The 23,924-nt window shown below is 46.2% G+C and overlaps 1 protein-coding gene across 2 annotated transcripts in view; it reads left to right on the forward strand.

The window, feature by feature from the left end:
* Positions 1-348: 348 nt before the first annotated feature.
* ZCCHC2 (zinc finger CCHC-type containing 2) overlaps positions 349-23,924 on the forward strand; it is a 45,973-nt gene continuing 22,397 nt past the window's right edge. For both annotated transcript variants that reach the window (XM_019542209.1, XM_019542217.1), the window contains exons 1-6: positions 349-1,405; positions 12,544-12,655; positions 17,465-17,541; positions 18,720-18,791; positions 20,425-20,537; positions 22,764-22,858. In XM_019542209.1, coding sequence (XP_019397754.1) covers positions 779-1,405; positions 12,544-12,655; positions 17,465-17,541; positions 18,720-18,791; positions 20,425-20,537; positions 22,764-22,858 — 1,096 coding nt within the window. In that variant the 5' untranslated portion in view covers positions 349-778. The remainder of the gene's footprint in view (positions 1,406-12,543; positions 12,656-17,464; positions 17,542-18,719; positions 18,792-20,424; positions 20,538-22,763; positions 22,859-23,924) is intronic.

Genomic DNA, 23,924 nt, shown 5'->3' on the forward strand with positions numbered 1-23,924 from the left:
ATACATGCACACACACACTGGCCCGGGAATTATATGCCATTCCCTGTATTATATGGTGCATATTCTCAGACCAGTTATATTCTCGGACCAGGTTTTATATATGCCATATAATTATACATCAATATTTTTATATACTATATAATTATTTTTATATATATAAAAAGGTATAAATATTTTATTTGTAGGTGTGTGCATATAACTAAAATAATTAAGACATATATATTGCACACGCAGTATATTAATACAATATAGTGCACTAACTTCCCGTGGCAGCGCACCTCACGCACTCCCAGGCTCTGGAGGCCCCCATCCCGAGATAGCCGACCCTGCGCACGCGCAAACAGCCCAGCCCCTGAGCCCCCCGCCTTCCCCCCGGGGGGGGGGGAGGGAGCGAATGAAGCCAAGGGGAGGGGCTGCGCGCAGGCGCAGTGCCCGACCCGGGGAATCGCGGGATTGCCCCCCACGCTGCCCCGCCTAATGATCAGGGGAAGACGGCAGGAGCCGGGACCCGGCGGCGGCTGTCAGAACGAAGCGTGACCGTGACGTACGCAGCGCCGCCGCCAAGGTACCCCTTTGATAGGCTGAGGCGGGCGTTCGGTTTCCTCCCCTCCCCGCCGACCGCCAGTCCGCGCCGGCGACGCCGAGGGCAGCAGCAGCGCCTGGTCCTGCGTCCTACCCCCCGCCCCCGCCGGTCCGCACCATGCGCGGCTGCTCCTGACTGCCGCCCCCGCGCCCCAGCCGGGGCCCCTCGGATGCCCGCGCCGGCCCCGGGCCGAGGATGCTGACGATGAAGCTGCCGCTGAAGCAGACGAGCCCTAGGGCGGCGGCGGGGCTGAAGGAGGCCGGCGGGCTGGAGAGCCCAGGCCCCGCGGCGCCGCGCAAGGAGGCAGTGTACGAGTGGTTCGTGCAGGAGCTGGACTCGTGCCAGCGGCTGGAGTTCGTCGTGGGGCTGCTGGACATGTGCAACCCGCTGGAGCTGCGCTTCCTGGGCTCCTGCCTGGAGGACCTGGCGCGCAAGGACTACCACGGCCTGCGCGAGCGCGAGGCCACGGCCAACGCGCCGGGCGAGCCCGGGCCGCCCGCCGACTTCCGCGACGCCGCCGCGCGCGCCCGCCTCATCGTGTGCCTGGCGCTGCTGGGCTCCGAGAACCGTGAGGCCGCGGCCTGCCTGCACCGCCGCCTGCCGCCGCTTGACGCTGTGCTGCAAAGCTGCGCGCCGGGCCGCGGCCCCGGCCTCGGCCCCCGCGCACACGAGGAGCTACTGCTTCTTTTCACCATGGCCTCGTTGCACCCCGCCTTCTCCTTCCACCAGCGCGTTACGCTGCGCGCCCACCTGGACCGTCTGCGCGCCGCCCTGCGCCCCGACACCGAGGCGGACGAGGGCTGCGACCGCCGCGGAGCGCAGGTACCGCCCGTCCCCTGCCCCCCATCCCGCGGGCCCTTGTGACGTAACAATGCCGGCTCCGAATCACCCCCTTCGAGGCGGGAGGCGCAGGACGTGGGCTGCCTCCCTCCGCCAGACCCGTCCCTGTGGGGAGCGTGGCTCCGCTTCCCGCGCCTGGGTCGGGATGGCCGGCAAGCGGGCTCCTAACGGTTCCCCGCGCTTCCCGCCCCCACTCAAGATGGCGGCACCGGAGCCTGCCCTCCGTGTCACGTGACGGCGCCGGGGAACAACGAGAAGCGTCTCGCTCCCCGGGGGCCGTCACGTGGCGCCTCCGCCAATGAGCGCGGGGGCTGGCGCCACGTGATGCCGGCCTTCTGGGGCGCGCCTGCCTGCGCAGTGCCCAGTCTCCCTTGCGCTGGGCGGTGGAGAGCTGGCGGGGCACTGCGGGAAGGGGGCACATGTCATTCTGGCACCCCACAGCTCCCTGGGGCCAGCGCTGAGCTTGATACTCACCGGGGTGACTGGCTGCCTGACAGACGTGGTGTTCAGCCGAAAAACAACCCACCCCAGACTGTGCCGTTCAAGGCTGGCTGCGCTTTTAACCTGTGCTGAATAGAAGAAGCCCTCGGGAAACGCACCAACTTGGAATTGATTTGCTCTTCTTTTCATGTTGTCTGGCAGCAGGCCTCAGACTGACAGAAGTTGGTTGTGGTTAAAGTTAGGAGTGATATTAGCAGCTCCCGAGACCATTCATTCCTCTCACTTTCAAGGCTTCTGATGGTAGTTTTCTGATGTATTTATTTTATTTTATGCACCAGAACCAGCAAAGGGAAAGGAGTACATGGGCAACTGGTGCCTCCTGGGTCAGGGAAGGCACATGCTTTCCCAGTGGGCAGTCAGTGATGTGAGGGAGGGGGGGTCCCTTACAGCTGATAGTGCCGAGCCAGAAGTGCCAGCAGTGCTTTTCCTGGCACCCTCACTCCCCGGCTGGTGCTCACAGCCATTGCCTAACCGGGGAGCGCTGGCTGTCTGTCGCAGGGGGGGTGCACCAGTGCTCTTAGGGGGTGTCTACATGCTGCCACTGAAGGAAAATAATTAGTTGCAAAGGAAACTTAATTAAGCAGAATTAAAAAGTAGACCGTGTGATTGCCAGGTGTGTTGCATTTAACTGGTGGTGCTCAACTTCTCACTGGTGCGGGCTGAATGAGCACTTTGGGGTTGCTCTGTGGGCTGTATCTGGGCCTCTGCTGCCTCATGGGGCCCTGAGCTGCAGGATCAGGGCCTGCAGTGTGTCGTGCTGGCTATCCTGGGTGCCTGGATTGGGCCCCGAGTCACTGTCACCTTCAGATCTGGTGTGTGATCTGCTCTACAGAGCTTCACCCAGAGCTGGAAACTTGGCAGCAGGGGAGTAGCATTTGCTTCCAGCAGTCCCCTGCTGCCAAATTTTCAGACTCCCCGGGGACCTCTGCAGGTAGGATGGCATGGCTGTGTTGGCCAGGGGTTGAACACCCTTGCATTTAACCAACATGTAGATAAACAGAGTCCATTACATTATTACGTGGTAGGCAGCAGATTGGAGGCTAGTCTTGTGCAACAGTTAAAGGAATTGTGCACTTGCTCAGCATGTATGTAAGTGGAGTACAATAAATAATTTATTTAAATAAGTTAATTTCTGTCATGCTGTTTTGGTTAGTTCATCATTCTGTGGATTATCAACTTTGAATGTTGATTAGAGCTGCTGATTACATCAACAGTGCCTTATCACCAGGGATCCTGGTTTTCCCTGATTTAAAAAAATCGCAAATTCTCTGATAAAATCCCCAAAATCTGTAATTAAAATTTAAAGGGCCCCCCCACCTCATGCCCCTTAATCCCCCACAGCAGATCCCTAGCCCCTCACTCCTCGCCTCCCAGCCCTGCTTGTGCCCTTTGCCCCTGCCCCCCAGCCCTGCCAAAGGGGGACCTCCAGTTGTCAGGGCTGTGGGGCCAGGGACTGGGGTCTGCAGCTTCCTGCCCCCAGCAGAAGGCAGCAGCTGCTGCAGGAGAAGGAGCACGGAGCCAGTGCCCCCACTGCTGCTGCCTGCTGTGGGCTTGGGCAGGAATGAGGCTGCCTTCCAGCTGCAGTGCACATTCTTGGGGACAGGAGGGACCTGTGACCCCCAGATTTATGCGGGCTGTGGTAGCAGGGTGAGTGCATGCTGCAGGATTGTGCTTCTTGCCCTGCTACCCTCCTCTGGGGCCTCTGCAGTGTGGCAGGGCACAGTGGGAACGCATAGGAAAGCTGCTTGCCACTGGGAGCTCCTGTGGCTCATGGACTGGGAGCTGCACACTATTGGCCTGAGCACACTCTGTGCTTCTGTGTATGGCTTCCCTGAAGGGCTGATAGCACACCACTCCAGGTCGATGCGCTTTCGGCCGGGCAGGCACTCCTGTGGGAAGCTGGTAGGCAGAGGAGAGGTGCTGGGGAAAAGCCCCACATGGAGTGCCTGCCTGGCTGGCAGCACATGAACCTGGAGTGGTGCACTATCAGCCCTTCCAGAAAGCTGCAGATGGAAGCATGAAGCCTACTCGGGCTGATACTGTGCCACTCCAGGTCCATATGTCGCTGGTGGGCACTCCATGTTGGGCTTTCCCCAACACCTCCCCATGCCTCAGCGCCCAGCCAGCTTCCCATAGCCTGCCCAGCTGGTGGCACATGGACCCAGAGCGGTGCACTATCAGCCCTTCAGGGAAGCTGTACATGAAGGTGCAGAGCCTGCTCAGGCCAGTACCACGCCACTTGAGGTCCATGTGCCACCACCTGGGTGGACGCTCCATATCTTTCCCTAACACCTCCCTGTTCTCAGCCCACAGCCAGCTCTCTCCCCGCCAGCCCTCTACAAGCCCCACTTACCTCACAGGCTCCAGGAAGGAAAGTGCACCTGAGTTGAGCCTTAGGTGACTGACAGCCTCAGGCCCCACCCTTCCCCCTCTGCCTCCGGACAGGGTTGGGGGTTTCCCACCCTTTTTGCAATCGGCTCTTGCAGGCTGGAACTCTGCCAGCCCACAGGGTTCTTTGCAAAAGCGGGGAATCTGCAGGTTTCTCGCTAAAAGGGAAACATGAGGCCTGTTTCATGAGGGTTTCTTCTATTCAGTGCAGGTTAAATACGCAACAGGCCTACACCCAGGTGCACTGCCTCGGCAGCCTAGAAACAACCTGCACCAGGCTGTGCCAGTTCAATGTAACATCTGTCAGGCACTCTCCCCGGAGCACCGCAGCAGCACCTGCTGATAAGCACTGACCTCAGCGTTTGCCTCCCGGAGCCTATAAAGCACCAGGATAACTTATACCCCATCCCACAGTGCCATGCCAGCCCCCCCGACTTCCACTCCTCCCCCCAGCGCAGGGGTGGGGCACTGCAGGCAGGAGCACCCCAGAATGCTGGCATCACATGGTGCCAGCCTGTGTGCTCATTGGCGGAGGCGCCACATGACAGCCTTGAGGGAGCAAGATGCTTCTAGTTTTTTTCTCATAAAATAGCGGGGTCCATGGTTTTCCCTGTTTTTTCTGTGGGAAACAGAAAACCGGGATCCCTGCTTATCACCATTCATACCTGGTATGGTATGGAAACAGTATATAGTAGCTCTAGTGGTATCTCTGCATGTCAGCTTGAGTAATGGAGCAGAGTTCAGTGAAACTTTCACTTGAGCCTTGATGTCAACTGATTAAATAGCATTAACTTTTTTTAAGCAGGTATTGTGTAGTTTTTTCACTTTTGTTTTTTCTGGACCTCAAACAATTGCTTCATTGCCTTGATATAATCTGAGACATTGTTTGAGGTGTGGAATAAGCAGGGTGTATTATAGAACAAGGGTGTCAAACGTGGTCCGTGGGACAGATCTGGCTCATGGAGTCATATGATCAAGCCTGTGGGTCTCAGACTAGTATGGGATGTGGAGTGGAGCTGGCCTGGTGTGTGGGCCGGAATGGGTGCTACACACTGCTTGGGGAGACTAGCACGGGGCATGCATGCTGCCTCCTGCCAGACCGGCACTGGAGCATTGGTTCTAGGGCTGGATATGGTTGGGCTGGGCCAGAGCCAGTGCACAGAGCTGTCTGGCAGAGCACTGGGTGTAGGATGAACCCAGCACCAGCCTTCTGTACCATGGTGGGTGGGGGTGACATGTTCAGCCCTGTTCATTGCCTGCTGTATGTGCCAGCCCCGCTCTGGGGTTTGCACTGCATGCTGCTCCTACCGGATGGTACCTGCAGGCTGACTCTAGCATGACCTGGTCCAGACTACTCCCAGATCCAGCACTTGGGGGCACGGGAGGGAGATATGTACTGTCTGGCAAGGTGCAATATTCAGCGTGTGCTTTGTGCCAGCCCCTCTGGTCCCTACAAAGCATGCACAATACTAGTTCCATCCTGCGTGCCACCTGCAACGCAAGTTGCGTGTGGCAGAGGGGGGCTGATGTGGGTAGTATGCTGCATGTGATGCTCTGCTATATGGCCCCTATGTACTGGATCTGGCAAGGCCAGTTGAGCCCGCAGACTGATGGGATGGATGAGTTTGACACCCTTGCTGTAGATTTTAGACCAATGGTTCCCAAACTGCTTGAACCCAAGAGACCATTATCAACCATCAACATGTTATGCTCCTTATCAAGCTTTTAATTGAAGAGGAAGTGCTGTATGAGCTGTAAGCCACTTACCATAGCTTTGTCTAGACCACAGTTTGGGAACCACTGTGCTAGAATATTTCATTAAGTTTAGTTTGCGATGCTTGTAGGTCTAAGGTTCAATTGAAATAAGCAATCTCTCAGAAATCACTGTAGGTTGAGTGATACTATAATTAATAGCTGGCTGAAGGAACTGCCTTCAAAAGAGCCTTCCTAGTCTGCTAATAAACAAAGGAAAACTTCTATTTAGAGAATATTTTGCTCAGTAAGTTATGGCAACATGACACTTTCTATAATTAATCTTCAGTTGCTTACAAAAACACAAGACTGGAAAGAGTTCTTGTTTGAAAAAATAAAAATGTACACCCAGTTTTCATCAAGCAGCAGGTCCAGTGGATATATCCTGCTTTAGTCATATGGTGGTTAAGTATCTAGCTAGGTGCATCTCATGCACCTTGTCTGAGGTCAGAGGCAAGGGGTGACAAAGAACAGGGTAATACCATTTTTTTTGTTTGTTTTAAATGGTTGTACACTTGCATAGTACGGTATGAAACACTTAGGGCTCCTTTGAACCTGTCCAAAGGCCAGAGGGTAATAGTTCTCTAGTCAGTGCCAGCTACGAGTTTTGGGTCTTCAGAAATGTATTGGGGCTTTCTGAGATGGTGTATTAGTACTTAACTAAATGTAGTGCCTCCTGGAGAAGTGTATTTCTTGAGTGATTGCTTAATGTTCTGAAGGAATTTTAAAGTTCTTTTCACAAGTTAAAATTACTGTTTTAGTACAAAGAAACTAGTGAAACAAGTGGTTGGTAAAGGCAAAAGTTGAGTAGTTCGACCTATGTGGCTTTATTTAAAGAAGGGATAAAAAGCTAAAAAAAGAAAGTTAAGAAGCTTGGTAAGAGGCTTTAGTGTAAATAGACTCAGGGACTCCCTCTGTAGCCTTTCATAGCTGCAAAACTATTTCTTATGGCACTAGTAAACTAAGAATGAGTACTTGGATGTGTCAAATTTGACAGCTTACAGTTGTGGTCTAGCTGGTAAATAGCAGGATTTGTGAACCTGAGTGAGAGGCAGAAGAGGGTACACAGAGCAGCTGTATAATAGCAACATAACCAACCAGTAAAGTTATCAGGTTCATCTGTTTAAACCAGGGCTGCTCAACCCCTAGCACTCAAGTCAGATCCAGCTCACTGAGCCACGGCAGCCAGCCTATAGGTCTGGAGGCTTGGTGGGGGGTTAGTGGCAACACTAACACTGCCACTTCTCCCCCACTGCCAAATTGATATGCCCCATGTGGCGGGATCAGGCCCGGTCTGGGCATGAAGGGGGAACTGATTTAAACAATTCATAGGTATTCAGTCTCCTCACTGAGTGGGGTGGAGATGTGCATGCTTTAGAAGAGGACGCAATTGATTGGTTCTCCACATGTTAATAGAAGCATTTCCTCCATTCAGGGTTTGAAGTTTTGCTGGAGGATATCCAAGGTCTGGTGTCCAGTATGTGGGATTTTGTATTGTTTTATGTTATCAGCAGAGTTTGGAGTTTGTAGAGGATAAGCCAAAGGTCTTGCTGCCATCTTCATTCTCCTGTGATCTCCCTGCCTTTCTTCAGCCTTGTGCCTCCCATTTGCTTTCAGATATGAGTAAAGAGTTCCAAACTCTTCCAACACATGAACTTGCTTACTAGTAGAGAGGAGTCTTGCTTGAGAGAGAGGAGTCTGAACAGAAAATTAGTGTTATTAAGAATCCCTGTCAGAATTGTAGCATGTAAAATGATTCTTCAAAGAATATAGATGAGAGTTCTGAATTTAAGGACGCAGTTAATCGTCTACCAGCAATAGTAAAGATAGCGTTGTTACTTCTCTGTATGTCAGAAGCCACTGGGAAGGGGAACAGTCTCCAGCACGTGGTTCTCTCCCAAATTATTCTGAAGTTGTCCTTGCTACAGCAGTTAGTGGAATAACACTAGCTTGAGTAGAAGATGATAAATGACAACACTCTAAACCAGTGGTTGTCAACCAGGGGTACGCATACCCCTAGGGGTACTTAAAAAGGTCACAGGGGTACGCAGAACTAATGTGGCCAATAAATGCTGTATGCATGTGTGCAGCTGCAGCACAGCACGCAGGCAGCCAGGAGCATTGGCTGGTAAACGTGTAAGTGTGTTGTCAGGGAAGCTGCTCAACACCCCTGCAGGGAACAGCCTGAATGTAGCTGGTAAATGTTGGAGAGGTATCTGGGGAGTCACGTATTAGGCAAGTTATAATGTGTCATAAATCCAGTATCTATATTTAGTCCATGATTTTTTTTGTATCCGTAGGTTGATGAAGTGAAATTCATAGGCTTGCCTGTGAAAGGTGTTTTTGTAAATTCCATTTGAATTTACAAAAGCCTGATGAAGGGTATTTATACCTGAAAGCCTGATGAAGGGTATTTATACCTGAAAGCTTGCAAAGAAGAATTTTTCCAACTATTTGGCTTGGTCTAATAAAAGATACCAAATTTACCCAAAGAACCCTGTCCACTTATGTCCTTAGACCAACATGGCTACAACCTATATCCCTGTAACTTCTTGTTTTTAAAAAAATGTGTTGTTTGTTTTAAAGTTCCTACAGCTTTTGTGAAGTCTGCTTTACAACAGAAAAATCTGAAGTGCACTAGTTTCAGCTTCCTAAAATGGGCGGTGCCCTGGCTCAAGCCCTAAAGTTCCTGGCTCTAGAGCCAGAAGGAGAATTCTTGTAGAGAACGAAACAACAAATTGGTTGGAGGACTGTTGTCAAAATGTTAATGCAGTTCTTTTTTCTGTATGTAATACAGTTAACTTCAAAGCTCTGTCTGGCAAAGCCTTTGGCTACAGCTTAAGAAGAACCTCAATGCAATGTCAGTTGCAGAGCTGTTCTTTTGGAAGTTGCTTTCATTTCTTTGGTTTGTTAGCCATAAAATACTTTCACTTTTACCAAACACATATTACAAATTATTGGCTTAAATACTGCAGGTATAGTTCAGCATAGTATAACCTGTTACATACAGGTGTTAGATTTGTGCTGAAAGAAAAGCCTTCCTGCCAACAAAAAAGCATACAGCTGTGCAGGGGGAGAGGGGGTTTGCACAAGAAAATTGGCTTTTCCCACACCAAATTGAATGGCTGTATGCTTCTCTTGGGTGTTGAGGATACTCAGCATCCCACAGTCCTCTCTTTTCCCCACGGGGGATGGGGATGTGCACATGTGTGCTTGGAGGCTGTCTGCACCCTAGGTCCCTGGAGCCAGTTGGGGGTGTAGGGAGGGCAGGGTGTGAATGAGCAGACTCGGCGCAGCAGATGCAGCCTGCACTGCCCCCATGGAACTCAGCATGGGGCTGTGCCTTGCCCTCAGGGCAGCCTGCATCGCACTCCTACCTGCACCTGCCGGCCCCTGTCCCAGCCAGGGTGCACAGCTTCTCAGCAGGGTTGCTGTCAATGTGGCTGAACCCACCCAGGGTTGCTGTCAATGTGGCTGAACCCTCCCTCTGCCTTAAGTGGTGGCTCTTCCTCCTCCTGTCCTAGCACACAGGGCTTCAGCCTCAAGCACTTTGCCACCTGCTGTGCACAGGTGGCTATTTATTGTGCTAGGTGAGTGGAAGATGGCCTGGAGCAAGAGCTCCATGCGCTGGGGCAGGAGCTGCCTGGCTGAAGCTTCCCCCCTCCCTGGAACAACACGGCATGGGTAGGAGGCAGAGAAGCTGCTGGAGACTGGGGGAGCTGAGTAGTACCTGGAAGGCTACAGCTACAATGGGAGCAGCCCCACAGTGAAGCTGTTGATGCTGGCTGGGACTGGGCTGGCAGGAGCAGGCAGGGCTCAGCCCCATGGCAGAGGCAGCCACAGGCTGGATTCAATAAATTGGCCAGCATCAGCCCACAGGCCAGATCAAATCAGTTGGCAGGCTGTATTTTGCCCACCCTTTGTTTAGAGTATGTGTAAAATAGTAACTGAGAATGGAAGGCTGTTTTGCTTTGGAATTAAGTTTGTGGGGGCAGAATTAGATGGTGTATTCATTCAGGCTTCTGGAGATTAGGGCTAGAATAATGTGTATAAGAAGGTTTTCAAAGCTACTTACAGCTGACTAGATCTATACTAATTTCATATAGGAGGGTATATACAGACTAACAAGTCAAATGGAGGTAAATTCCTGCCCCTCTCTTACTGTGCATGCTCTGTGCAAGGGAATAATTCTCGTGCTTGTCTGATTTCATCCCATGGTAAGTGGAAGCTAAACAGCTTACCGTTGAATGAAATGGAGCCAAGTTATCGGGCGTTAGCTGAGATAGGAGCAGAAATGTGAAAGTTGCTGCAGAGTAGCTAATGTGTCTCTGTGTGTATCTCTTCCCTCCTTTCTCCTCCCATGCCCCCCTAACTAGATGTTATTCTGTGCACTGTACAAGTGACAACTGGAGAGCAACTCTGGGTAGTACAGTTTAGTACAATTGGTTTTGGCCCGTCTAGTTCTTTCTACGTAATCTGGAGTTCAATCCAGAATCCCATGTTTGCTCTGTTTAAAAAATGAGTGCTGTTGTCTAAGGATTTTGCATTCCCTCCCTGGTTTTGTGAAGTGTCTTCTTATAGGTTAACAAAAAGAAAAAATCTCATTCTAGGTTAGGAAACATTGTTCATGTGACCAGTGATCCTTCCAGAGATTCTTTTGTAATTAATTTTCTTGTAATAAGGTTTTTTTTTGTTTTATCTAAGACAGAACTGAAAAGATGAAAACGTATGCATGCATAGACTTTACCTTCTGATATACATGCAAACAGATTTTAAGGTATCCAAGGCCCATCTCCGGCTTATATCTGGGTTATTGAAGTACACTGTCTTTAACTCTAGTGTGTTGAATTTGGCAATACATGTATTGCCTTTCTGTATATATCTAAATAAGCATGATATATTGCGTCCATTGCACTCTGCCCACTAAATCATACCCTCTAAGCTATTTTCAGTCTTCCGGACAATTTGGCAGGTTTCAGGAAACTGGCAGGGTTTCTTTTAAAGTAAACAGTGTACTAGAGAACTTTCTTTTTGAGGCAGGGGAAGAGAAAAGTAAGAAGAAAAAACATTGTTGAGTGGCAGGATTTGTTAATGGTGCACAGTTGTGTACCAACACTGTATGCTGCTCATTTAAAGAAAAAGGGTTTTTTTTCCAGCTCTTCCCTGTATTTCAGGTGGGTATCGCTGTACTGTTTTTAAGTACCTACCTTTAAAGACACCTGTCCCCTCTTTTGAAGCCCTTGAGTAATGCCTTACGCTGTTAAGAAGTTGCATATATATTTTTTGTTAATTTATGCAGAACCGCATCATTTTGTCACCTGAGTTGACGGTCAACTCATGCTGATATGAAGGTTTTCCATACCTTCGTATTTGTGTCTATAATTAACATTAATGTCAACATTTATATTAATTCATCTTTTCTCCTGCTCCATCCCCCATCTGTGTGTGTAAAACATTAGTTTTCAATCTGTGGTCTGCGGTCCCCTGGCAGTCTGCAGACTAAGGCGGGGTGGGCAGTTATTTTGGGCAGAGAGCTGCTTACTGAGTCCGGCAAACCATCAAGGGCCTCATGACAGGCAGCCCAGGGCAGATAAATGTTAATTTTCTAAATTCTGTAGAGTTCCCATGGGCTGGATAGAATGGCCGGCCCCCGGGCTGCATTTTGCCCACCCCTGGTCTAAGGTGTCAGCAAAAGATGATTATGATCAATCAAAAGTAAGATCCGTGAATGACTAGAGTCTTCCTGGGTAACAAGTAGGGTTTGAGGTACATGACTTCTGAGGAGAGGCTCGGGGAACTGGGCTTATGGGGTACCTATACTGGGGTACCTATACACATGCAGCAAGACTGCTCCAGTGTGCTGTAATTACCGCATGTCAGATCAGACTTGATTAATTAAGCCTGCTGAAATGAGGTAATTACTTGAGTCTGGAGCAGCAGTTTCCAGCCTCATGTGTATTGGTGTCCCTGGGCTGAAAAAAGGCAGCAGAGGTGCTTTCAACTAAAGGTCATTTTATGATTCCAAGTGTTAGTTTATCTTCTAGTTTCAAGATGATGGAAATAACTAAAATAGTGCATGAAGAACATCAGGGTTACAAGCTAAGTACATTTACAATACAATGAATAATACTTGCTATTAGAAAGTGCAGGTAATTTTGGATGTCCAATTGAAGAGTTCTTAAAGGAACCTAACTCTGAGGATAGGTCCTCAGCATTTTAGTAAGGTATCCTAAAAATGTCTGAGCATCCAAAAAAACAAAATGGTGAAGTGCCCAGTCACTGCTAGATGCTTGCTGTTTGACAGTATTTACCAAGCCCCATGGGAGAGAACTGCTGGTTTGTTTCTTTTGTGGCTTCTTATTTCTTCTTTTAATTTTAGACTTCCAAACTGGCACTTTAGCCTGTGTGACTAAAGTTCAGACTTGGAGAACATAGAGCTCCCATAATAGAATTCATGTTCTTTCTCTTCCCCAATACAGAATGACTTTTCCCATGCTGACTGCATGCCAGGTAATGAGAACAGTTTGCTGGAACGAACCTCAGCACCTCGTGACGGACTTCCAATGAATTCCCATAGACCTCAGTGGGAAGGTAGGTAGACCCAAACATTTTTGAGGTGTTCTTGATGCTTATGCAAGGTTAAACTTAACTTGTAGTTATTAAAGTTCTGTGTCTTAATCTCTTTACCCACTGCTTTTATACCAGTTGCACAGCCCCTTACCCTATGCTTAGAAGTAGAGTTACAGGATCATATCATACTAGCTAGTTTCCAACTGGTAGTGCCAGAAAGATGTAAGATAATTGTAAAGAGGAGAAAAAGAAGAATCTCAGTAACTAATTGTGTTTGTTGCATCGGGCATTGCGAGGCGGAACAAAATTGTGAAATAAGATATTGATACTTTGACAGAGCAAACTGCTTTTGATTACTTGATTCACTTTTACCTCAGTCTCTCTCTGTTTGTTTATTTTAAGTTTTGGAACTAAAATACATATTCTAGGTTAGTATATTATAAAGAGAAAGAAAGTGGAAGGAGTCCACTTCTGCTTGTGCTACTGAATGCAGAATTACAGTGTGTCAATAAGGGCTGTGGTCTGTGGAACAGAAGAGCCATCAGCAAGAAATCTTGTTGTGTCTCATTTGGAGGAATTTTTAGGGCAGTAGGGGCCAGCCTTCATGGCAGGTATGCCACAGATTAAGCCCTGTGCCACTCTAATCCCTTTCTTCTGCCTGGGCATACTGGGCAGGAAGCAGAGCAGAAGACATGTGCCCCACACAGTCTGCCTGTAACATGTATGGTGCATGTGCCACAAGTTGGCCACCCTTGATTTGGGGCACGATTTCTAAAAGCAGATGAAAGGTAGAATTGCTATATCGGCTATTTCAGTTCTAAAAAATTGGTCTGTCTTCAAAGAAACATCTGCTATTTATTTTCTTTGGGGCTGAAGAGAGACATTTGAGAAGGAAAAAGTGAATAGGAAATATGTTGTGACTTCTGCAGTCTTCCTCCGATGTCCACTTTGCTTAGGGAGTGAAAGTGCAGTGGCAAGTACAGATGAAGTAACTGAGTGGAGTTCAAGTAACTTGCAGAAAGTTATATAGGAAGCTTGTAGCAAACTGGTTTACATTCAGTAGAATAAAGTGCTTTGCAACCCAGTGAGTTCAAATCCCTGTGTTTAAGCCAACTGGAAAAAAGTGCTTAAATTTAACACACAGAGCAAAATGTTATTAGCAGCATTTGCCGATAAGATAAAAGGTACAAGAGAGGTGAGTGAAGGTTGGATAAAAGGCACTGTCTTTTGCATTATAATAGTTAGGAACTGCCATGGATCATATAGATCAGTAACAGAAGAACTGTCCCTGCTTCAGATATTCATCATGAAGTTATGCTGGTTGTGGAAATCAGATATTCCTTCTAGTTTTAGTTCTGATGATGAATCTAATTGTTGTTTCAGAACTCTTTACTAATTTTCAGAATGAAGGTAGCCTGCAGTAGGCATGTATGTTTACTTAATTACACTTGCTGTCAATGTGTGTCTTGTGCATGGTCTGAGTTGGAGGGTGATAGAGCCATTATTAGTTTGCCTGGTGTTACTTGGTGATCATTCCATCCACTTCAAATTTTAAAAAGGCTGATGGCAGTGCAAAAATGTCTTAAGGCAATATGGAAAGCTACAAAATTGACTTTCACTTCAGGTACCATTTGATGTTTTTTTCAAGTGACAATGCTGTAGTTGTTGAGCTCATAGGCTTTGCAGGGAGTATGACATAAGAACAAGGAGAAGGAAGAATAGTTAAAGGTGTCTTGAATCTTGTGTTACCAACTCAGTCAATGTCTTGAAATATTAAAAAAAGAAAAAAACCTTGAACTCAAGTTCTCTAAAATAGGGATTGTATTAGTAATCTTGAAGCACAGACTGTTTCATAGCGTAGAAAATGTAATTTTGTGTCCAAATGAATGAAACATTGATCAAGCCCTACACAATTCCACATTGACTTACGGCAGAATGATGCAACTGCATCTACAACATATTCTAAAGATGGCAACAGAAGTCTTCTGTCAGTTGACAGTGCAGACTGCTTGTTCCCCTTTAACCATGTTGCTGAGGAACTCCTAGGCACCAGAATTAAAATGTTATGCAATATTTGTTTCTCTGTGTATAATGTAAGTTTTTACATGGGGAGATCCAAGACAGTGTCCTTAATTATACATTTAGTTAAAAGTTCTTTAGGTTTATAAGTGACAGGTATCATTACCTGGCAAGCTTAACTCCTGAAAGAGTTTTGTGAATTTTATTTTTTAAAAAAAAATAATTTATTGCCTCTACTTTCTTGATAGATAGAAAACAAGTTCCCTTTTATATGAAAACCATCATGCTAGCATTCAGAGTTGAAATGAGACTTGGCAAAAGAAGGACATTCATTGTTTATTGCCCAAAATCTAAACAGTTGTTATCAACGTTAATGAAGGTGTTTTTATTGTTTTTAGGCCTGAGCACTTTGATTCTTAGCCTTTATCAAAGTGATTACATTAGCTGACATAAGAATGTCAGTTCAAGAATGAAACAGGGTTTTGTAATAACTCCTTGCATCTTTTTAGTTTTAAACATTAGCAGATGACATACAGTTCTCATAAGAGGGATGTGACTGAGCTTATTTGATAAGAATGGGGTATTAGGTCCATTGTTGTCAATACCTTGTGTAAGCAGAATGGGTAGAAAAGGTGTTGTGCGTTTAAAAACTAGTGTGAAGGCATAACTTCATATTCTTATTCTTCACTTCTTTCCTATTCATATACCCACTTCTGTATCTCCTTCAGCCCCTACCTCAAATACTGCTTCCAGTTTCACTTTCCTTTACGGCTGCTGCTTTTGGCCCATTGGGCTGCCTTCTCTTGTTTGGCTCTCCTGCCCCGTGGAACTGGGACATAATGGCTTTGGCTCTCTTCAGTTGTGAAACTTTCTGTAAACATAATTTATAGAGGTGCGCTGATATATCGGTTCAAATCATATCAGCACCAATAAAAGCAAGATTTACATTATTGGCAGTTGGCTTTTTTTGGCTAATGTGGCCGATAATGTCACCAATAAATACTATTTGCATGTGCACAGCCTGGCAGCTTGGAGAGCAGCATTGGGCTGGTAAGTTGGGGGGGGGCATGGGGGACAGATCAGGCCCCTGCAGTAAGGGTGCAGTGGGGCTAGGGCAGGTGCTGGCCAGCTGGGGTGGTGTGTGGGATGGAGCCACAGGAAGCTCATCTTGGGGCACTGACAGTAGGTGGGTAATTCCTGCTGCTGAAGCACCTCGGGAGAGGCACAAGGGCACGTGCACCCTGGATCTGTGCACAGGGTAAGGGCATTCTGCTGCTGGGGTTGGGGGCAGCACCAGGCTCTTGTTGGAGCAGAGTGGATGGCAATTGCTGAGAGGGGGGCTATGGGGTAGGCTGTGGCCACCCCAGAATTCACTGTAGCCCCCCCCCCCGACCTGCCCCTCCTGTGCCACTGCTGCCTGCCTCATGCGCAGCCCCAGCCCAGCCCCTTCCTTCCCCCCGCCACCCCTGAAGAACCTGGTGCCATCCCCAGTGGCAGCCCACCCTTGCCCTGCACACAGATCTGGGAAGCATGTACCCTTCCGTGCCTCCCCGGGGTACATCAGCAGTGGAGGCCACCACTCTCCCCTCCCCCATAGCCCCAGACAAGCCACTCATGGCTCTGTCCCATGCCCTGCCCCAGCTGTGAAGCGCCTGCCCCAACCCCACTCCCTCCCTTACCTCTAAGGCCTCTGTCTGCCCCCTGCCCTCCGTGCCCCTTTTTCCCCAACAGACCTACCAGCCTCATGCTGCCTGAGCTGCATATTGGCAATCAGATTGGTATTGGCTGATATGGCTCGTTAACAATCAGCCATTGGTATTGGCCCCCAAAAAAATCTTTATCAGTGCACCCTTAATCATTTAACTTTAAAATGTTATGTTACTGCTTTCACGTGTAGTAGTTACTTGATTAATGGTTGTTTTTGTAGGGTCTTGTGTCCACTATGTCAGGAAAATATTAATGGAAATGGGCAAATTGATGATAGTGGACAGAGTGATTTAAGTTGGGGTTCAGGCTGAACGAAGTCACTGTCTTTACTCATACCATACCCGCTCTTTCCCCCAAAAGTAGCCTTTCAAAATTGAGATATGCATCTTAAGTGGGGACCCCAATTTTCTGCTCAGAACAGTGGTATTTCTGTTCAGGCAGCTGGGGGAGTCGAGTGGCTTCATGGTTTATTACAGTCTACTTGGCTTCTACTAATCACTCTCTCTTTTTTGGACCCACTCTCCTTTTTTATGGTCTTACTGTTCTGCTAATCAAGCTACTTTTTCTTCTCTGCTGAAGAATTTGCAGTTTATCTGCTCCCAGTCTCTTCCCATATTTTACAACCCTGCAGACTTTGTTTTTCTATTTTGTTTTTTTAGCTCTTTTCAGAATCCTAGACGTGCTTATGGAGAGTGAGCACATCTTCAGCAGTTAGTTTTTCAGCTTTTGGTTGAGCAGCCAAGAGCTGCTGACAGTTCAGCTATGAAATTGTTAAAATTGTAGCTTTTGCCTGTGCAGAAAAAGGAAGGTGAGTGAGCTGAAGATTAGGCTCTGCCCCTGCTGTATGCAGTCATATTTTTGGAAAGGCAGAGAAATAAAACATTTTTCAGAGTTATGGTATGTCTTGGAGGCATTTGACATGTGAGAAAATACAGTATTTGAGGATAGTTTGCCTTGTTGGCCCTAGTAAGATAATTAAGAAGGTAAGAGTGCATGATTTTTATTAGGAGTATGTGGTGACTTTTCTAGCAACTAAGCAGACTTATTTTCAGCTTAACTGTAGCTTATATAATAAACTCTATGGGGGTGCTTTTTTCTTTGCAGCTGTACATATTGAGAAGATAACACTGAAAGGCATACCAAGGAAAAGGGCTGACAAACATTTGGAATACACCTTTAAAGTAAGTTCGTAACATTTGGAATTTTTAAAATAAAACTCTTATGAGCCTAGCAAACTTAAAAATATTATATGATTATTTAAACAAACTACTAGTTGGGAAATAAATTTTAACTAATAGTTCTTCAAAGTAGCATATATTCCAAGATTTTCTGGACTTCCTTCATTAAAGTCTGGAGCAGGTGGCACTCCCTGTAATGGTGTAATGCTGAGGTGGGATGGTACAATTAACTGGGTCCCAAAATGTTTTATGCACGTGTGACCTGCCAAGGCAGCTGTGGTCCTGGGAAGGGTTCTGCTGGGTGTGCTCCTGGCCCCTTTTACTATAGCTACAGACAGTCAGCGAAAGGTCCACTGATCTGGACTCTGGCTTCCCCAGGCAGCTAGCCTGAGGCTTGCCACTGGAATTACAGACTTCCCTGAGGCTGTGGGCTCCCTGCCCTGGGTCAACAATTGTTAAACTCAAATCAGCAATAAAGAGTTTTTGAAAAAGGTTGTACTTATCTGTGCTTGTGTTTCCGGTCCCCACCATCTGTTGTCCACATGGCGGGTCCTGTGTGTCCCCCTAGCAATCAGGTCTGGGCACAGGCTGCCCTGCGGGATTCCTGTCAGTCAAGGGGAAGCCTCCCTGCCTGTTCCTTGTCAGCCCTGGGCAGCCTCTCCTAGGTGCTTTTCTCTCCCTGCAGGTTCAGGCCCTTCTGCCTGGTTAGGCAGATGAGCCCCCAGTTGCCCAGAGCTGGGAGTGTTGCCCCATCTGGGGCTGTCTAATGCAGCTATGCTGGCCATGCTGGTGTCCTTTTTGTAGTGGGTAGGGAGCCCTCCTGGGCTGGCAGCGGTTTGGGCACTCTCCTCCCCACAGTGACAGGGGCAGGCCCTGTTACAGCGCACCACTCTAGTACAGTTGGCCACTCTTGAATTGAGGCAGCTCAGATAAAGATTTTATTTCCTCAAGAAATGAACTTCAGGTTGTGTATAAGTTGGTACCCAAAGTGAATGGATTTCCTCAAAAGGGTGTTCCTCACTATTTCTATTTTACAAAAGAGGAATTGATGCTGAACTGTTCATGAGTGTTCACGCATGGAACGTGGACTTCACTGCACATATATTTAAACTTAACTAATCGTAGGATGCATGAAAAGAGGTAATACTGTCTAACTTTCTTTTTCTTCATTTTCTCATCAGGTAACCTGGTCTGATCTTTCTGTAACATGTGTAACGAAAACACACCAGGAGCTGCAAGAATTCTTATTAAAAGTATGTATAAAAGTTAACTTTAGTACAGTAAAATGTTAGCCGTTATGTTAAAACTTAGAAGGGGATTGTAGATCTTTCATCTTAATTGCAGGAATCGGAGAACAGTCTTTGTTCCATTTGGGTGAGGGTCATCATCTTGATACGTTTTGTAGTGTTGTAGGTGATTTGAGAGAGAAAAGGTAGTTAGCTGAAATTTTTGATGGAAGACTTCTGGATCCATGAGTGCTTTGAAGGGTTCTGCAAGACCTTCCTTGGACCCTTAGTCATTTCTGGTGTGCTGAGAAGCCTAACCAGGCCTACTCGGACATTTCATTCCATCTGGTATCTCATCTTAAGATCAAACCATTAAAAGTCTGGATTCATGCAACATACTTGACAGTATATATTGAAATTAAGGGGCTAACTTTAAAAAGATACTATTTGGAAAACTTGCCTCTCCAGATGGCTTTTACACCCCACTACTCTTTTGGTACTGTGGTGACCTGCTTGCACCAAATCTATTTAGAAATCCTAATTCAGTTCTAAAGGCTGCCCTTGAGCAATTTGATCAGTTTTCCACCTTGTATTAAACTGCTCTTCAGTTTAAGAATTACTTAATTCATTGCCAGTGAATTGCTAAGTCGTGTCCAGGTAGCATTCTGGATTCAGTTCCTTGCAAAGTTGCAGAAGGAACCTGCCGACAGCCACATCTGTGATTTCAGTAGTCCCATTGATCTAAAGGTATACTAGAGATTAAAACTTGCATTACCATTGTTCAGTTAAACTTTGGACAGTGTGTTATGTGATAACTAAAAGGGAAAAGTATCTAACATTTAAATGAAAATAAAGCTGTATCCTCATTGATAGAGAAATACCTCAAATCAGAATCTCGGGTATTTCAAAGAATCTTGAATAATATGGAGGAACAACTTAAAGCTATATATTTCATAGTATTGAAATGGTGATTAATGCAGAGGAGTATGTCTCTCCCAAGCTGTAACATTGTCTTGAATGTATTAATACTGTACATAAGCCATTCACAGCTCTAAAATGTTGCAAGTTTTATTGTTGAAGTAAATGCCATGGTTAGCAACAAAAATAACTTCAGTGAGGTAGCAAATCTAAGGGGCATGCTGCCACTGGGCAGCAGTGCACAGTTAACTGTAAGTGCTGCTGCCTTAGTTTTCCCGCCCTTCCTTCCCACCCCCAACCACACACACACTTTTAGGGCAACCTGTCTTACTTAATTCACTGAAAATTGTATATTCTTAGCCTGCAAGTCCTTCTATTTATTTTGCAAATTTACTGTTTAAAAGTTTTTTCCCCTCCTATTTCAATTGGGAAGACTTATGTACACAAGAAACTGAAATTGGCTGTAAAAATTACCTGTGGTCCTGTGTTGTGCATTTCATCCTCTGTGCCTCAAATACTGGCCCTTTAATGAAACTCAGTGGTGGTAGTTAACTCAACCTTTACTTTTGAAAATACTGTACTTTGCAGTCTTTACATTTGTATCCTGACTATTGTCTAGAATGGGAACAGTAGTGGATCTGAATAGCTTATTATATAGCAATAGCATGTATAAAGAACTTTTATAGTGATAAGATTTTTCATATGAAAACACATAGTTTTGTATTTTGAACCCTTTTACCAGCTTCCAAAGGAGCTGTCTTCTGAAGCGTTTGATAAGACTATTTTACGGGCACTAAATCAGGGTTTTCAGAAGAGAGAAGAAAGGCGACATGCAGATCTGGAGCCCATAGTAAGGTAAGGATTATAGAAGGCATGTTAAACTATTTTTAGGAGAACTAAAGTCAAATTTAATTAATGGGCACTATATGAATAAGGCCTTCCTCAGTGAAATACATTAAGACGCACATCGTTACAAGAAAGTACAGTTAAGTATGTTTACGTTCCAAAGGTCATAGCTTGTTCTGTCTGGATTTTTCTTTTCTCTCCCTTGCTAATTAATTTTTATTTTAAGTCAGAGGTGTATTCCTCCTCTGTCCAAATTCAGTCATTTTTTGCATTTCACTTTCATCCCATTTCATCTGTTATCTTTCTGTTTTCTCCTGTTTCTTGGGAATGAGTGGACAAGAATAACGAGGCTATGAAATTCCATATTCATAGTGTCATAGAGTGCATTTTGGTCCCAGATAAACCAAGTTGATTTTAATTAGGGCTGGGTGATTTTCTTTGTTGCTTAGCATATTTGCTAAAAAATGTGCTCAATGTCCTTGAATTATGTTGGCCAAAGCGTTCAGAAAACCAGTGGCAGCTCTCAATTTGTAATTGTGATAGACTTCAACAGCCTTAAGACGCAGGCAGTTTAAAATGGAGGTATGGTTGGAAAGTACGTGACCAGTCTGAGGTTTAAAGTAATGGAAGTTGTGATGTGTGGTTTCAGAACAGCTGCAAAGCTGTTTGGTGAAAGTGTTGCTTTAAAGAAATCCAAGCATTTTACAGTATTTTACAGTGCAATTAAGATACCCACATATCAGCTGTCTTAGATGCCATGCCACTGTTACAAGGTTATGTTTTAGTTGTAGTTTTGTTTTTACATCCCTGAGGGTGTCCTTTCTCAAGCTTGTCTTAACAGTACGCTTTCATTGCCCCAGACTTCTTAAATTTACACTTTTATTGGAAGACAAACATGGTTAAAAGAGGACTAACTTCTGTTGACAAAATTAAATTGTAACAAAATGCATTGACTTTGATTAACAAGTGGATGCAGTGCTTTGGTAGTAATAGTTTTCTCTTTTCTCTTCTAAACAGTTAATGTAAAGCTTTGGAGATATAGTCCAAGATCCGTCACCATATCATAGGTTAATTCTAGGGTACACTGGTAGAGATTTTAGGGCCCAGTATGATCTGATTTTTGATACAGTTGCATGTAGTTGGTAAGTCTGTGGTGGAAGGGATATGGGGGGCATCCCCCATGGTGAGGAAGGGAGTGTGGCAGGGGCTGGGGCAGGCACCGCCCAGCCAGGTTCAGGTGGGGCATGTAACGGATCGGGGGCTCATCTGGGGAGCACAGGAAGGGGGTGAGGTGTGTGCCCCCACATCTGTGCCAGGTAGAACAAGGCGGGCTGCAGGTGTGGGCTGGGGTTGTACCAGGCTCTTCCCGGAGGGGGCTGAGTCAGGCTGTGCTCGGGACAGGTGGCAGTGCTGGGAGGAGGCATGGGAGGGGGCTACAGCAAGATTTGGGGTGGCTGCAGCCCCCTTCCATTGCCACCTGCCCTGAACGCAGCCTGGCCCAGCCCCTGCCAGGAAATTGGGTGCTGCCCCAGCCCATAGCTGCAGTCTGCCCTGCCCCACCCTGTGCAGATCCGAGGGCACACATGTACCACCACCACCATCTTCCCCTGTGCCTCCCCAGGTGTGTGCAATAGCAGGAGCCATCCCAGCCCCACTGCCTTCCTCACTGCAGGAGACCTTGATCTGCCCCTCCCCCTTCCCCCACAACAGACTTACCAGCTGCCCTCAGCTCTCCATGCTGCTGGGCTGTGCTCCTTGCTGCATGAGTGCATGGGCATTTATTGGCCAAATTATCGGCCACATCAGGCTGATTTTTTTTTTTTTCCTGATTCAATCAATTTTCTTTATATTGTTGCCAATCCAATATCAGGCCAGTGTATCAGTGCACCTCTAGTTAATTCAGACAACTAAAAAGTTCCAGATAATGTTGGCTCAGTGAAGACTATTCAGAATATTTTTAATAGTGTTTGAACATCTTAGTGTCCAAAATTGCAGTGTATATGTTGGCTTTGACGGGATTATGCCTTTGCAAACTTTACCAAAACAATGCTGTTCTAGCCTCAAATGAACAAGAAAACAGTTGCTTTTTTTATTTTATATTGTCTGTGCTTACTATGCAAAATTAAATGTTTAGAAGTCAACTTAATTTATTAAAAGTATTTTTGTGGTGCTACTTTAAATCCTTCACAGGAAGATACTGATTTATTTCGTAACAAATTGTAACTTCCCCTTTAGGCAGCTATTTTCAAATACGTCTCAAGCTTTTCTGCGGAGTCAGAAAGTGTACAATTTCTTCCAGTCAGTTTCATCAGAATCTTTGCACACTCATGGTAAGAAATGTTTAAAAATTATTATTTTGTATAATATGAATGTGTTATAAGATTTATTCTGCTACCCCAGTTGTTTTTTATTATTCTGTATTTTGCATTCTTATTCTTGTGGTCATCATTTCCCCTTAAGGCTAGCCAAATTCTGACTGAATGAAGAGAGAGGCTGCAGGATATTATTTTCATTTTTTTGATTGTTCTGAACTTGTGTATGCCTACCAATTGGCAGCTTTGTTCTTTTATATATAAAATTGTCTTGGCTGTTCATAGTATGGTTCCCTTTCCAATGACAGGAGTGGTGGAAGTATACAAAGCTGAATTGAAAGTATTAGTTCGGCTTTCATAAATCATGAAATTGAATATCTTTTATTTGAGGGAAAACTTTCACCCACCATACTAGTATGCTACCAATAGTGAAAACATAGGTTTTTGACCTTGGCCTGCACTTGTAGAGCTTGAGTAATGGCCTGCAAGACCTCATCGGGGAAAGCAGTATGTCCTTTACAGGCATTTTAAAGGAGAGTAGTAATCAGTGTATCACTGTCTTGTTACTTTACTTTGTTCAGGGAGCATCTGTCATAGTCACAGATGTGGAACAATTTAAGAGGAGAATGAAGATAATCAATTCCTTCATAGATATGATATTTTGTTGAATGCTTCAGTGCTTAAAGCAGGATTTGCATTAGTTGTACATCATGTTAACCTGGGGCAAATTTGTCTCTAAAGGATATTGGATCTTGTCTAGAGTCAGTTTGGGATCCAAATAGATAAATATCTGGCATAAAATGCCTTGCCAGGGCAACTGCTCAGGTCATTGGTACAGGAGTAAGTTACCTTGAGGAACTTACAGCACGTTCACCTATCCATGTGCTCACATAAACATTCCTATCATAGTTTTCGGAGCTGAGCACACCCAGTACTGACTGTGTTGACCACAAGATTTCTTCTAGTATTCTCAGGCTCCCAAGAAGGTGCAAACAGCAGTTTTCAGGGGTGTGTGATTGGGCCAATTCTGGATGATCTTATAACTGACAGGAAACTGTACTGAACCCAGAGCAGATGCTACTGG

Source organism: Crocodylus porosus, unplaced genomic scaffold, assembly GCF_001723895.1.
Source record: "Crocodylus porosus isolate Cpor-Errol unplaced genomic scaffold, CroPor_comp1, whole genome shotgun sequence".
NCBI lineage: Eukaryota > Metazoa > Chordata > Crocodylia > Crocodylidae > Crocodylus > Crocodylus porosus.